This window comes from Lynx canadensis, chromosome C2, assembly GCF_007474595.2.
Source record: "Lynx canadensis isolate LIC74 chromosome C2, mLynCan4.pri.v2, whole genome shotgun sequence".
In the NCBI taxonomy this organism is placed as follows: Eukaryota; Metazoa; Chordata; class Mammalia; order Carnivora; family Felidae; genus Lynx; species Lynx canadensis.
In genome coordinates this window covers 89,163,633-89,179,545 of record NC_044311.2, presented here as the reverse complement: position 1 = coordinate 89,179,545, position 15,913 = coordinate 89,163,633, and the positions used below count along the sequence as shown (strand labels likewise).

The window sequence follows — 15,913 nt, the reverse complement described above, 5'->3', positions numbered from 1 at the left end:
CTTAACCATGGATGTACCTTTGAATTACCAGGGAACTTTTAAACACCACTAAGTCCAATCTCTGACCAATTAGTCAGAGTCTCCTCACTTTACAGAGGAGGAATTGAGGCTTTGGTTTAGAACAAAGCATTATTTTGACCTTTGTCCCCCAGCCCTGGCATCACAGGTCAGAGGCCCAGAGGCAAAAAATGTCTTGTTCAATGGGTAGAAAAGACACAAATTCTGTGGAATAATCATGACCTGGGAAAGTTGACAGTGTCTTCCAATAAAACAAACAAAAAACAAGAAACAAAGAAAAAAAACCTCTGGATGGATTGACATGGATTCTGAGGAGACCTTGATGGTAGATGAACCTCCCATTGTGACAGAAAGCCACGTGATGGTGGACCATCACCTGTGAGCCAGGCAGGAGAGGTCCACAACAGGCCAGGGAGTCCTGCCACCTCTCAGAGCTCCTCTCTCCCACCTATCAGCCACCCAGCCATCCAGGAGCCCTCCACGTTTTGAAGGGTGAGTTTGAGAACTATCTGTGCCAGCAAATGCTCATTCACCACACAATGTTCCCTGGAGAGTGGCTCTTTTCTCAGTAAGGCACTGTCTCCTCCATGTGTTCTTTTTACTGCTTCTGATTATACCAATTAGAAAGCTTAACGCAGGTGCTAATGTGTCTTTAACACTTTTCTTTAACACCTGCTGATTTCTGGTTGTTTAAGAAAATGGGTGTGGTGTGGTTTGGGGCAATCTGCAGAGGGCTGCTGTGAGAATAGCAATAAGGAGTAGAAAAGGGTTAACCCAGATCAGAGGGATGGATGAAAAACTGAAAGGAAATCTAGATCCTACAGCCAGGGACTCTCCAAGACCTGAGAATGGCATGTGAACTCCAACACATGGGTCAGGAGGATCTTTTCCTTCTCAAAGCTCCAGAGACCTTTCTTTTGCTTGAATTCTGAATGGAGAAGTCAGCTCATGAAATGATTTCAGGGAGACAGTGGTACAGCACAGTTCTAGGGAAAAGGGCACAGCAGGTGACTCATTGGGGCTCCTCTCCCTTCTTCCCTTTGCTGGTTTCTGTCTGCTCACGGAGAACTGTCTCCAGGTATTAAAGGCTGTCATGCAGGATGGGTAAGACTTCTCCAGTCATCCTTCCAAATCATCCTTCATTGCTGATTGGCTTGCACCTGCAGGGCCAGAGTTGTGTTGGCAGGGCCAGTATTGCCCTCATTAAACAGGGAGTCCATCACTTACCTTGTCCTTCCTCTTCGTCATCCACTGCTTAGTGACCAGTCTAGCTCTCTACCACAGTGTTTAATTTCTTACCTTCCCTAGACAACTTGGTGAGTAGGTCTGATTTGAAAATTATTTCATCACAGTCCAAGCACTGGACCTTCCTGGGCGCCAGCACTAGGATTCTGATACCCTATACTGCTGACACCCTGTACCCCACAGTTTGCACCAACTGAACAGCCCACAGCAGAACACACAAAGCAGAAACCCTTGTTGCCCCCTTGCCTGGTCTGCTGGGGCATTTTCATTGTGGATCTCTGCTCTTACACCTGCCATCAAGATGGTTCGATGTTGTATTTTTTCCAGGAGCTGTTTCAAGTGAGAAACTGCTGGACATTCATAGACGTGGGATAAATCTCAGGTGGCACCACAAAAGCTAGGGCAAACAAGGTCAGGCCATCCCTCTGCTGCCAGAGCACCGTGGAAACCATCAGCTGGATGGCCCTCATTCCTGGGGAAGGGGCATTAGTACTCAACAGAGGTTACCCTGAACCTCCAAACCAGATTATCTGAGGTTGGGGAGAATTTCCCTTCTCATTTCCAGAGTTCTCATGGCTTAATAGAAGACCTGAAGCAGGGAGATTGACAGCTGGAGGTCTGGCCCACATGGCCAAAATGTCCACCCACCTGTGTGACCCTGAGCAAATCACTTTCTTGCTCAGGAACTTGCTGCCCTCAACTCTAAAATGAAGGATTAGCAGGAGTAAGCATTAAAGTTGCTTCAAGCTTAAGCTGTCTTTGTCTCTCAGACAAGGTAGCATGACAGATACTGGAATTGAACAGACCAGATTCAAATACTGATTTTGACTCTTCCTGGTGACTTTAAGCAAGTTACTCAACCTCTTTGAGTCTCAGTTTCCTTAGCTATGGAGTGGGATAATAATAGCAGCTACTTGTAAGTCTTATGTGAGGAATAAAATGCTTAGCATACATTGGATTCTCATATGCTCAATAGAATCAGCTTTTATCATTAATATGTGTATGTCCCATTTTTATCAAAGACAACTGCTCCATTTCATTAGTTGTACTCTCATTTTATATCTCTCCCCAGCTTGATTTTTGAGCTCCTCAAGATTTAGAGCTCCAGCCTAGGTCTCGCTGCTGGTCCCCTGCTTGCTTACTGAACTTTGCTATCCCTGATTCCTCCTTGTAATGGAGGAGCAGCCAGCAACACAGGCTCTTTTCTACCTCAGGGCCTTTGCACAGGCCGTTGCTGCTCCCTGCATTATTCTTTCTACAGTATTTCCTTAACTAGCTTCTTCTTGGAATTTTGTTCTCTGCTAAAACTTCAGCTCTTCATAGTGGCCTGTCCTGACCACCTGATAAGTTCTTAAGACATATCACAATTTGCATTTATTCTGTTTATCTATCTACTCTCTTGTGTCCCTCTCTTTCCATAGAATGTAACCTTCATGTTTCTGTCTTGTTCACATTTATATTGCTAGTGTCTAGCACTAGGCCAGCCACAAAGTAAGGGCTCAGTATATATTTGTTGGATGAATAAGTTAATGAATAATATGACATATTTACATGACACCATATTATTTATGAAGCACCTTCATAACTAGGCTCTCATTTTGAAGCCATATAAATCTCTGTGAGGGATAAAGAAATTGATTAGCCAGAGCCTGGCGGTAGTTACCCCACATATGACAGCTGCCATGCAGAGTAAGGACAAGGTTATGGCAATGTGTGGGAAGAACCTTCATCCCAGTGGGATGGGAGGAAATGTATCAATATGGGAAGACTTCTTGGAGGAGGAAGCATGTGAGTTGAGCTTTGAAATGGGAGTAGGAGTTATCTAGGCAAAGATGGGGTTAGTATGGGCAAGCACAAAGGCATAGAGGTAGGAGAGGCCAAAGTCTAATATAAGATTGAAACTAATAAGTCAGTTTAGAGAGACACGGATAACATATCCATTTTAACAAGGGGGAGATCCCTCTGACAAGGAAGTCAAGGGAAAGCCCAAGGGAGAAGGTGGCATTTAAATCTGACCCCTTAGCCAGATGACCAGGGATGATATCCAGGGTGGTTCACTGATGTGGCCCAAATGGAATCCAGAGGGATGGTCTGGGCTTCCCTTGGCCAGGGACCTAGGGAGGAGTTGAGGGAGCAGTGATTGGGAAGAAGTGGCATTTGGCTTCCTGAAGCCAAACCTGTAACCCAGGGTGAAGACCTGGCCTCACAGGCATTTTGCCCTGCTCTTCAGGTCCCAGAGCAACCCTTCGCTTGAGGCGCTGGTATCTCAATCCCTGCCCCCTCCCTCCAGGCTAAAGGCATTGAGTCTTCAGATCTATGAAACAGGGTTGGGATGATAATAGCAGCTAAGATAGAGGAGGCAAATCCAAAGGCCAACAAGCAGACAGATCAAGTGAGTGTGTGAGTGAGTTGGAAGTGGTTTAAAGAATGGAGAGTTTAAGCCTCCTCCAAAGACACTTGAATGCATTACAAGCAATAGTAATAGCCTTGCCTAATAAAACCATTTTGGAGGACTGGGTTCAATAGTGTGCTGCTAAATTGTGATTTCTGTTTGGTGTTGGGGGCCACCAGGAGTAAAAAAAGGGTCAGTGGTAACAGGCTTATTCATTGGTTCTTCACTGCCCACCACTGAGACCCTCCATACCTGTACCAGTCAAACCTGGGAAAGCCCTTACACCATTCACAGTCTAATGGGTCAAGAGACAACTCTGGGGCATCAGATGTGTGCAGGGCCTGGAGGACCCAGAGATAACCCAGGACTTGCCCAGATATTTTAGATAAGCCTGCCAGGTCAGGTGCATGATAAGAAGCTTCATAATGATTTAATGGCAATTTAGAAGTTCCTTTAGAGAGGAAGCCTGGGAAGGCAGGTCTCCAGCAGGCGTCTGGTTTGAACACAGAATTGCTGTGTTGGGGAAGGCAGCCACCAGGCCTTTCAGGGAAAGCCTTTCCAGGCCAAGAGAGGAGGAGCTCGGTTTTGCAAAAAGAAGGCAGAGAAGTGAGCACAGAAATCCTCCCATGCCTGTGCTTCCAATAAATGATTCCATTTGAGAGAACATGAGGATAGAGAGAGAAACATGCTAGCATTTTTGGCAGGCTCCTATAGAGCATAGCTGCTGGTTGACCTTGCAAACATTGCCCTGATGGTATAGCTGTGTGCTACCTGTTTATGAAAGCATATCCTAGTCTGATTTAGACAACGTGAGTATCACTAAAGCCACACCTAAAAGAGTCTAGGTATTGTCCTTGGATCTTGGATCACCTGGAGAGACTCCTGGGTCTCATCCCAGACTGATTTTCATCATAATATCTGAAAGGTTTCCCCAAATCAGCATTTTTAAACAAGTGTCCTAGGTGATAATGAAAGTGACTAAAGTTTGAGAAGCATTGGCATAAAGCAGCACAAATGCTTTTTTGGGATGGTACAAACTCTCACGAGTGAAAACAGCTCCAGTAACGTGTAATGAACAAAAGACTAAATGGTCTAGAACTGAGTACAAGAAATATCCAATCAATCATAAAGTATACATTTATGTCCTGGGCCTGAGGGCTCCGAGAGTCCATGAAACAGTTTACCACGCAGTTTACCACGCACAAAGGGCAAGAAGCTGGCCCAGGGGTTCCAGGTCTCAAGCCCCAGATGGGAAACAAATGGGGCAGAGGGGTAGTGAGCAGTGGCTGTGTTCTCTGTCTAAAGGAAGGGGTGGGGGGGATGGGCAGGGTCACTCACTCTCCTTTCCTCTCTTTAGTGGATTTAAAGGCCTATTTCTCCAAGCTTCACCTTTCTACACTCCCTCCTCCCCATATACAACGTGGCCATATGTGCTGCTGATCATTTAACTTGGGCTAAGAAATATTATTTAAAAGGTAAATAACCTAAAGGGAAAAGGAAGGCTACCTGTTTTATTCCAGGGTAAATTGGTTTACTCAAATTGCTCTCCATCGAGCATGCTGAGAGTAAAAGAGGTCTGGGGGCATGTCGGCTTGGGGCAGAGGCAGGCTGGGGAGCCACCTGGGGCTTGGGCAGCCAAAGAGCAGGGTGCAGACCCTGGCTGTTTCCAGAGTTGGGAAGACAGGACCAGGGATGGGAGTGTGCCAAAAGCAACCTAAGATGACTTTGACATTTCCTATAATCATCTCAGAGATCAAATAGGAAGACTGCTTCCCTGCTCCACCCAATCTCCATGCTAACACCCCACTGAAATTGCCCTGACCGATGGGACCCATGCCTCTTAGTTGCTAAATGGAAAAGTTCTGACCTCAGTTAATGACTTACCTCTTTGCAGCATTTGACACTGCAGTTCCTCCTTGAAATCCTCCCTTCCCTGATTTCTTCCCCTCTTGGTTTTCTCTAACCTCTCTGCATTTTTCCTCAGGCTCATCTACTTTCTTCTCCCATCTCTGAAACACTGATATTCCCATAAATTCTATCTTTGACTCAGGAAGTTTCTCTTCGTCTTACTCATTTTCACTGGGTGCTTACTCACTTCTGTGCATACCTACTACCATAGTTCATGAATGTATTCATTCAGCAAATATTATTGAATGCCTACTCTGTGCCAGTCACTGTACAATCCCCGAGTCAAAATTTGCAACCTGGATTTCTTTTAATTTCCAGGCCATATATCAAATTGCCTTCAGAATTTCATGTATGTAGGAAATTGGTGGATGTATGTTTTAGGCTATGTTTCTTCAGATGGGGATTCAGGTATAAATTATTCATTAAGGGCATTCTCTTCAAGAAAACCTTTAAGGGAGTTGGAGAAGCAGAGTAGGGAAGAGGAAGGGCTAAGCAAGGATGTGGTCTCAGATAAAGTCTAGCCGGAGACCGACTTGGAGAATGAGAAGGCTCTGCAACGTAAGTCACACTTCAGAGCTACTCCACCTTGTGGTAGAGGGTCTGAGCTTTGGCACCTTTGTAATAGAAAGGCACCCCCACACACACCCACCTGGTGTGAGGTTGTCACTGCCCACGTGTCTCTTGGAGAAGTGTCATCTATCAGCGGCAGGGAAGTCTCCAGAGATGATCTCAAGTGTAAGCTGATAGCTACAGCACTTTTAGAGCTGGAGGCTGGGCACAGTGGTCAATAAAGTGTCCCTGGTGGGATACTCACCGCATCTCTTATAGCAGCTAAGACTTACGTAGTACAGATTATGTGTCTAGCACCATGGTAAGCACTTTATGGGCATTAACAAACTTAACCTTTAAGTAGCCCTGTAGTATAGGCTGTTAGTATTCCTGTTCATTCATGTTTTGCAGTAAAAGGGCTAATGCATAGAGGTTAAAAGTAACTTGCCTAAAGTGCCTCAATAAGTGAATGATGGAGCCAGGATTCAGACCAAAGAAGGCTGGTTCTAGATTCCATTGCCTTAAGTGCCACCTCAGTGTATTGAGTCTTAACAAGCACCAGGCACTGTATTAGGCATTGGGGATCCAGCAGTGGAATCAATACAAAACTCCCTGCCCTCACTGAGGTTACTTTCCAGTGAAGGAAGTGGGACAATAAGTAAATAAATAAAATATATGATCCAGATGGTAGTAAGTGCTAAGGAGAAAAATAAGGGCAGGGAAGTAGGCAGTGCCAGGCGAGAGCCATAGCCTTGAATAGGGTGGCCCAAGGGAGACTTAATTTAGGAGGCATTTTAGCAAAGATCCAAAGGAAGAGGGTTCTCTGCTTCTCCTTCTGCCACTCCCTCTGGCTGACCCTGATTTACTCTCCCTCTGCACAGCTTCAGGGCAAGCCTTCCGAATCACCTGATCATGTTCCTTCCCTAAATGACACCCTTCAGTGGTTCTTCATTGCCCTTAGGATAAATCCAGCGCTCCTGCCATGGTATGAGATGCATCCTGATTTGAGGTCTGCTTCCACTCCTGTCTCTTCTAAGAAGGCCTGCTTCTAACTGTGATGCCCAGGGCAAGAGTACAAATAGAAACCCACATACCCTATGTGTAAATATTGAAAATTAATATAGCAAGCTAACAAAATGTTAAAGAGTCTACCCTCTACTTTAACAAATGCATTTTCATAGCAACTTAGGAGGCCCACTTAACTTTTATATTTGTTGGACTGCTCTGAGTTCCATGCTAGAACTTGACAGTCCAGGGAGACTGACCCCCAGCCCATGGTCTGCCTCCCTTCTCTGCCCACTGCCCAGCTCTGTCTTTCTGCATGCGTGTGGACACCTCAGCTCACATATCCATGTTCTAGCCACATTCTTGTGTTTATACTGATGGTATTTCTTGTCCTTGGGGGAACTGAACCTAGGAAAGAAGTACACGTGGGCCCAGGGAGTAGGCTAAGGGCCCTTTGGGCAGAGAATTTTAGGGTTTTAGGTGGTAGGAGCTTAGTCTAGAAGGTGGGTGAAGGCAACATGGACTCTATGGGGCAAGTTGCCTTGTTCCCTGGGGGAGAAAATGTGCAAGAGGAGGGTCAGAGCACAGAACAGGGTTCTCTAAAGCACTCAGAGCAGCACCCCCTCATAGCTCTCTGACTCTTACTCATATGCCAAAACCAAAGTGAATTGCTGGAACTTTTCAATATGCATGCTCTCTTGTTTCTGTGATTTTGTGATTTTTGCACAGACTACAGAATGGAAGGGCATACACTTAGAGTCCTTGTGCTAATTGCCCTCATCTCCAGTGAGCATCCTAATCCAATCCCCCATCACGAACTCTTAACCCCCACCCCCGATCACAGGAACACCACATGTAGCAGCAATATGGTAGGGTGTAGTATGATATAGTGACCTGAGCGTGGGCTTTAAAGTCCTGGTTTTGACCCTCTGTTTAGCCTCTTAGTGGTCATGTGACCTTAGGCAAATTCCATGCCTCTGTTTCATTATTCCTTACATGGAGATAACCATACCAAGTTTATAAGTTATTGTGAGGATAAAAGGAAATAATGGGTATCAAGTGCCTAAGCGTAGGCTCTGGCATAGAATAAGCATTGGTAAAAAGTTCTTTTCCCTCCCCCAACTATGCTCCTTACTTGAAACAAAACATACAGAGCACCTTAGGAGATAAGACTATTTTCATAGAAAGATGCCAATTAGATTAGCTCTCAGCACTCAGCCCCTGGGCATCTGTCCCCATCTCCTGAGCTAGGGAGAATTTCCTAGAGAATATTAGTGCCTGATTTCTACTTTTAGTTGTCAGGGATTATTAGTTCATAGTGTATAGGCTGCTGCTGCTCACCATATTTACATACTGGGATAGTCACTATTTGTTGTTAGGGATGTGAGCAAAAGGACAGTTACAGCAGTGGAACCTGAGGGGCTGGGAAACAAGGAAGCTGGGCATCTCGAAGGAAAGGCAGGACCCACGGTCAGCTCGCAGTGCCTGACATAGTGGGCATGTAACAAGTGGAAGTCAAGCTAAACGAAGCTAAGAACAGTGAGAGAAACCAGTAAACTCTAATAGAAAAATAGATAAGAGAACTCTTCAGGTAATCACAGGGAAATACTTATGGAACAATAAGCTATACCTGGTAATCAAAGAAATGTGTATTTAAATGTAACACAGTATTTTTCCTAGAAGATGGGCAAAGATGTAAAAAGTTCAATGGCCAGGAGCACTTGGGTGGCTCGGTTGGTTAAGTGTCTGACTCTTGATTTTGGCTCAGGTCATGATCTCACAGGTTTGTGAGTTTGTGCCCCACAAACTCTAACAGTAGACGCTGTGCACTGACAGTACAGAGCCTGCTCGGGATTTTCTGTTTCTTTCTCTCTCACTCTGCCCCTCCCCCATTGTGTGTGCATGCGCGTGTGCACACACTCTCAAAATAAATAAACTTTAAAAAATTAAAAAAAGAAATAAAAAAATTCAGTGGCCAGTGCTAATGAGACAGTAAGGGGGGGCTACTCTCATGCATTGCTAGTGTGCACGGCAAAGTTGATTTGCCTTTCTGTAAAGAAATAATGAGAATGATTAAATAAGTTAGGATATAGGTTAAGATGGCCCATGTGTCATTAAATGTAATAGTTTTAAGACATTTTAGATATGAGAAAAAAACCTCTGTTGCAGTGAAAAATAGAACACTATACAGTGTGAAAACCTCATGCACAAAAAAGACTGGAAGGAAATAGACCAGAGTATTGTAACTTCTTATCGTGAGCTTCTCTTATATAGGTCTTTGACTATTTTAACTTTTCTATAAATTAGCAGGTGTTTCTCTTATAATGGGAAAGAAATCCCATACATTAAGAAAAGTCACATTGCTTTCAGAAATAGGGCAGAGAGAATGTTTTATGGACGACTCTGGCGACTTGTCGACTCAGTACGTGTCAAAGAAGAGGCAACTCCTTTCCTTTGGGACACACGCTTTGGGGAGAAATAAAAGACTCAGGCTTCCTCTCTTGTTGAGTCTAGTCATTTGTAGCAACAACTTGCCTGGGAAGTTTCCTGTCAAACTGGGAAGCCTAAGTGAGCTGCCTTATGCTTGAGACAGTCACAAGGTCACAGGAGCTGTGGTCTCTTCACCAGTCTGTGACATTCTCAACGCTGGTTGAGATTTAAGAGGGGGCTTTGATTCCTTTTGTGGCCTAAATCCTCCAATTGTGGCCTTACCTCCAGTAGCTGTAAGTGATTAATAGGCGGTGTTACTCCTCTGTCGGTCACACAACAGGCACAGTGGTTTAAGCAAGTGCTATCTGGGTAATAGGAAATTAAGCAAAACACCCTAAAGCAATGCTACACCAGTATGTATATAAAAATGTGAATTGGGGCACCAGGGTGGCTCAGTTGGTTAAGTGTCCAACTTCACCTTAGGTCATGATGTCATGATTTGTGAGTTCGAGCCTTGCATCGGGCTCTGTGCTGACAGCTCAGAGCCTGGAGCCTGCTTTGGATTCTGCATCTCCCTCTCTCTCTGCCCCTCCCCTGCTTGCACTCTGTCTCTCTCTCTCTCAAAAATAAATAAGCATTAAAAAAATTTTTTAATGTGAACTAACCAAAATCTATTTTGAGTTATAAAATAGATACATACGTTAAGCAAACCAAGACGGATGGAAGGAAAGACCCCTAACTACCAAAACATAGAATTGCTTCCAAACTGACATGTTATAACTATTTTTGCTTTCATTTTTTTCTTTGATTTCTTAGGAGTTATACTTAAGGTCTAAGTGCTTAAATAAATTTTGCTACTTAATAAGCTATATAGCAACATCTTGATTCACTTAGCCTAATTACTTTTTGGTGTTCAAGATGGTCACTGTCACTTCATCTGGCCTTGATTTCAAGAGTAGTTTCCCCTCTCTTAACTTCCTGAAACATGTCTTTTTATATCCTGACTGGTGTAATGGAAGGACGTGAGACAACTGGACCACATCCCAACCAGCCCCACCCTTGGCCATCTAAGAGTAATCCGCATGACTCAGCAACATGATTTTTTAGAAGCCAATACACATTTTAAACTACAAGTAATACATTTTTTTAATGTTTATTTTATTTATTTATTTTGAGAGAGAGACAGACAGACAGACAGACAGAAAGGCATAGAGAGAGGGAGAGAGAGAATCCCAAGCAGGCTCCACATTGTCAGCGCAGAGCTCTATGCAGGGCTCAATCTCACAATTGTGTGATCGTGACCTGAGCTGAAATCAAGAGTTGGACACTCAGCCAACTGAGTCACCCAGGTGCCTTTAAAAGTAATACATTTTAAATACAGTGGTGGCAAATATATGTTATCAATGCTCTGTGTACCATTGCTAATCCACTGGTCAAATCAGCCTAGAGCCCACTGAGGAAAAAGATGTTTTGGCCCACTTTGAGTTCAGTGGTAAAGCATACCACTGTCTGTATTGAGGTAGGCACAGGGAAAGTCAGAACTCATACCAAAATCTTTTCATGTCATGTTTAAGGGCAGTAGGGTCCTTGTCTTTGAAGAGCTTGTATTCAAATGGGGAAATCATGATTCATGCCAGGAGCAAGAAAAGGAGACAAAAATTAAAAGAAAATCAAATACAACTCTGAACGCTTGCACATAAACATCCCAACAAGTACGACTGACTGTAGGGAGGGCTGAGTTACGTGCTAAGTGCTGGAAGAAGCCAGAATGCCCTAGGTCAGATGGGGTTAATCTAAAGGTTTTCTGAGGCAGCCAGAAAACTCTGCATTTTGAGTTGGGTTAGAAGGCAGCCAGGAAACATGGTGTGAAGCTGGAGGGGTCCAGGTGAAAAGGAAAGCAGCTTTCTGGATGCTTTCTGACTGCGTTCCCCAAAGTCTTAGCCACCCAGAGTGACCATGCCTGACCTCTGACCTCCCCACAGTGAGGACGTGTGCAAACGTGGCTTCACTGTCATCATCGACATGCGGGGCTCCAAGTGGGACCTCATCAAGCCCCTCCTCAAGACGCTACAGGAAGCCTTTCCAGCTGAGATCCATGTGGCCCTCATCATCAAACCCGACAACTTCTGGCAGAAACAGAAGACCAACTTTGGCAGCTCCAAATTCATCTTTGAGGTGAGCCAGACCTCTCTCTTAGCACCCCCTTTCCCTTCTCTTCTGCTACCCACACATTTCTCACTTCTACTTCTCCACTTACCCTACGATATGCAGGATGGCAGGGGCTGATATTTCAGGATTCGTCGGCTACTGTGGCCTTACCAGTAAGTCTTGGAAGGAATAAAAGCCCAAGAGATTGTCCCGGGCTGTCAGCCAGTCTGTTGAAACTGCTGACCCCGGCTGATTTGTGGTTCCTGACCCATGGGCTGCATGCTCTCCCACTCGCCCTTTCTGAGGCAGGCTGTGGTCATTAACGTGCGGATTTATGTCAAGCCTTTCCCCTTGACTTTCTGTCTTCTGCCTGAGGCTGCCCTGGGGTCTTCCCCCTGCGCACTCCACATCACTGAGTCCCCCTCTCTGTGTCTGCCCCTCTCAGACAAGCATGGTGTCCGTGGAGGGCCTCACGAAGCTGGTGGACCCCTCCCAGCTGACCGAGGAGTTTGATGGCTCCCTGGACTACAACCACGAAGAGTGGATCGAGCTGCGGCTCTCCCTGGAGGAGTTCTTCAACAGTGCTGTGCACCTGCTGTCACGCCTCGAGGACCTACAGGAGATGCTGGCCCGGAAGGAGTTCCCCGTGGATGTGGAAGGCTCACGGCGGCTCATCGACGAGCACACGCAGCTCAAGAAGAAGGTGCTGAAGGCCCCTGTGGAGGAGCTGGACCGGGAGGGGCAGCGGCTGCTGCAGTGTATCCGCTGCAGTGACGGCTTCTCAGGGCGCAACTGCATCCCGGGCAGCGCTGACTTCCAGAGCCTGGTGCCCAAGATCACCAGCCTCCTGGACAAGCTGCACTCCACCCGGCAGCACCTGCACCAGATGTGGCATGTGCGCAAGCTCAAGTTGGACCAGTGCTTCCAGCTACGGCTTTTTGAGCAGGATGCCGAGAAGGTAGGAGGGGAGCTGGCCAGACTGAAGTGGGGCTTGTGTGTGTTGGGGGTTGCTGCTTAGCTTTTTAGGGGAACTTACAGAGGCTGCTGGTCCAACTTCCTGATTAATAATACTTTTGTGGAAAGCTTTAAAAATGTGCCTACTGGTTTGGGATGATTTACTTGGTCATTGATCACTGACTTTTTAAAAAAAGTGTTTATTTATTTATTTTTGACAGAGAGAGAGCGAGCGCATGAGTGAGCAGGGGGTGGGGGCAGAGAGAGAGGGAGAGAGAGAATCCCAAGCAGCCTCCACACTGTCAGCACAGAGTCCGATGCGGGGCTCGAAGTCACAAATCGTGAGATCATGACCTGAGCAGAAACCAAGAGTCAGACACTTAACTGACTGAGCCACCCAGGCCCTGATTGTTGACTCTTTAAATCTCCCTTTATGTAGTGTTTATTATGTGCCAGATACTGTTGTAAGCACCATGTGTAAATTAACTTATTTTAATCATCTCAAGAGTTGTAAGGGGTAGGTATATGACGGTTATCCCATTTTATAGATGAAGAAACTGGGAAGGCAAATAACTTGGCCAGACTGAGAAGTGTGATGTGATTGTGAAGTCCACACTTTTGCACTGTTGGATGCTGTCCCTCTCAGGACATGCAGTGAGTGGTTAAAGCCAGCTAAGCCACAAGAATAGCAATACTGTTACCAGTCACAATAACACGACTTAGTGATTATTGTCCTGCAGTGTCCTTTACCGTTGACAAAGCACTTTCACATACAGAGTCTTATTTAATCTGTGCAGCCCTTTGATCCTTTGAGGTGGGTGGTGGTGTTTCTGCTGATATACGGGAAACGGGTGCTCTTTGATCCTGGGGCTGTAATGGCAGACTTGACGTATGAATCCAGCTTTCTTCCGTTTGAAGTACAAGGTTCTTCCTTCCATACCACTGCTTTCTGGAGGATTTTCCTCAGCTGCTGTGTATTTTCTCAAGCAAGACCCCACTTTTCCAGCAGTGAATTTTCAAAGCTTTCCCCTTATCAGGGGACATGTGAGAAAGTGAAAAAGAAAAATATCATATAGTGCTTCTTTGCCAGGGATACAGAAGTATCTTCTCTAGATTCTCTCCAAGCTAAAGAAGAGAGTTTACTATTATATGCACTTTAAGAAGAGTGAAATAGGTTTTCCTCCTATCAGTGTTCTGGGGATAACTTCTATTCAAATGCATAATACCACTCTTAGGCATACCGTGACGTTGTGGTAACCTGTGAGTTTTATAGACAGCATCTGATGCAATGGTTTTGTGTCTTTTAAGATCCTATATTGAAAATGTCCTTATGTGTTTGTAAGTAATGAAATCAGGTTATAAAACTATATATAATTATGATCCCAATTTATGTGAGAGTGCCAACATAGGTATAAATGGACAAAATTAATCACAGTGCTGATAGTTTTGATTTCAAGGGTTTATCGTTATGGTTGATTTAATTTCTGTATAAATATTCTTTTTTATACAATTTTTTTCATTTTTATTTATTTTGGACAGAGAGAGAGGGAGAGAGACACAGAGTGTGAGCAGGGGAGGGGCAGAGAGAGAAGGAGACACAGAACCTGAAGCAGGCTCCAAGCTCTGGCCTGTCAGCACAGAGCCCGACGCAGGGCTTGAACCCATGAACTGTGAGATCATGACCTGAGCCAAAGTCAGACGGTCAGCTGGCTGAGCCACCCAGGAGCCCCTCTCTGTATAATTATTCTGTGCTTTCTAATCTTTTATAGTTCATAATCAGATGAAAACCAATATGTGTAATTTTTAAAGATTGCATAGCCCCTTTCTACAAAAGGAATTTTGAATCTCATTTAAGCCAGTTTTTGGAAGAGATATGTAGGAGAGTTTCTTGCACAACCTTAGGAGCTGTGAGGTCTCCCTAGCCTTCCTGAGGGCTCCTTGCCCAGTGGCCCAGTGCCTGGTTCCAGCCCTGGCCTACTCCCCTCTAGGAAGGGCCCCTTGGACTACAGAGTCACTGTCACTGCTCACCAAATGACGAGAGACACCAGGTCAGAAGCCAGATGCTCTGTGAAGCCAGAGGCAGGTACTTTGGCTCCTGTAACCAATAGTGGAAAGATCTGGACATCTCCTTTTTACTTGCAGTCTCTTCTGCTCTGGGGCAAGGAATCTGCTTTACAGCCTGGCCTGGGTGCCTGTTTCAGTGAGCCAGGGTCATAAGGGGAGGCGGAAGACTCAGGTCTGCCGAGAAGTGTTTTGTTTTAGGCACTTCCCTGCACCCGTGAAGCTCAAGGATATGGGAAGCCTGCCTAGGGCACAGATAGCGCCTGTCTCACAAACAAAACACACAAAACAAAATACCTTAACCTCAGAAGTCCCCAGGTAGGGAAGGCTGACCTTCTAGAGTCAGCCAAGCACCAGTCAGCCAGGCAGTAATTTTGGCCACCCATGTATCTTCTCAATTCATGCTTGATTCTTTCTCTAACCCAGAGTGTGATTTTCTGAAGATCACACTCTTGGTTAGACAGAGCTAGTATTTGGTCTGTCTCCAAAGCCCAACCTAACTTTTAACCCAATAGCCCTGCTATCTCTCACTCCCAGGACCTGCCTCTTGCTACCACTGAACACTGCCTGTTAGCCCCTTAGCCATCTGGCCCATGCCCTGATGATTCTGGGGACGACCTCAAATCCCACCTTCAAAGGCACACTCAACAGCAGGTGCTCTTAACCTTTCTGTGCTATGGACCTCTTTGTTCTGGGGAAGCCTGTGGACCCTTCTCAGAGTAACATTTGTAAATATACAAAATAATATATATGTACATGCACACACACATATATGTGTATATACACACATATATACATACATATCATACATATATATAATATATGTATATGTATGTATTACACACACACACACATATGGCCTTGAAAAATAATTATTGAAGTGCAGTTATTACATTTTTTTTAAATAGCCATAATTTGAATACTTCTTTAGGAACATTGTTAAATAACAAGTTCTATTTGAAGTCTTCTACCTACCATAATTTTGAAGTAGTGATGAGCATAAGTGACATTTCAGGGCAAAACCTGATGTGATCTGAGTGTGTGTTTCTGTTGATGTCAGAGGCACAAGTATTGCTAACATTAATGTAGTTTGCTGCCTACATTCATAACGGAAAGGAATGCTATATTTCAGTTACATGTTAGTGACAATAAAGGCATATTTTTTTCCTGTCCAAGTACACAAGCCCTGAGTTCTCTGCAGAG

At 45.0% G+C, this 15,913-nt stretch overlaps 1 protein-coding gene across 5 annotated transcripts in view; it reads left to right on the top strand.

The window, feature by feature from the left end:
- Positions 1-15,913, top strand: part of LOC115523297 (kalirin) — a 482,303-nt gene that overhangs the window by 217,052 nt on the left and 249,338 nt on the right. For all 5 annotated transcript variants that reach the window (XM_030329206.1, XM_030329205.1, XM_030329203.1 and 2 more), the window contains exons 4-5: positions 11,530-11,722; positions 12,141-12,653. In XM_030329206.1, coding sequence (XP_030185066.1) covers positions 11,530-11,722; positions 12,141-12,653 — 706 coding nt within the window. The remainder of the gene's footprint in view (positions 1-11,529; positions 11,723-12,140; positions 12,654-15,913) is intronic.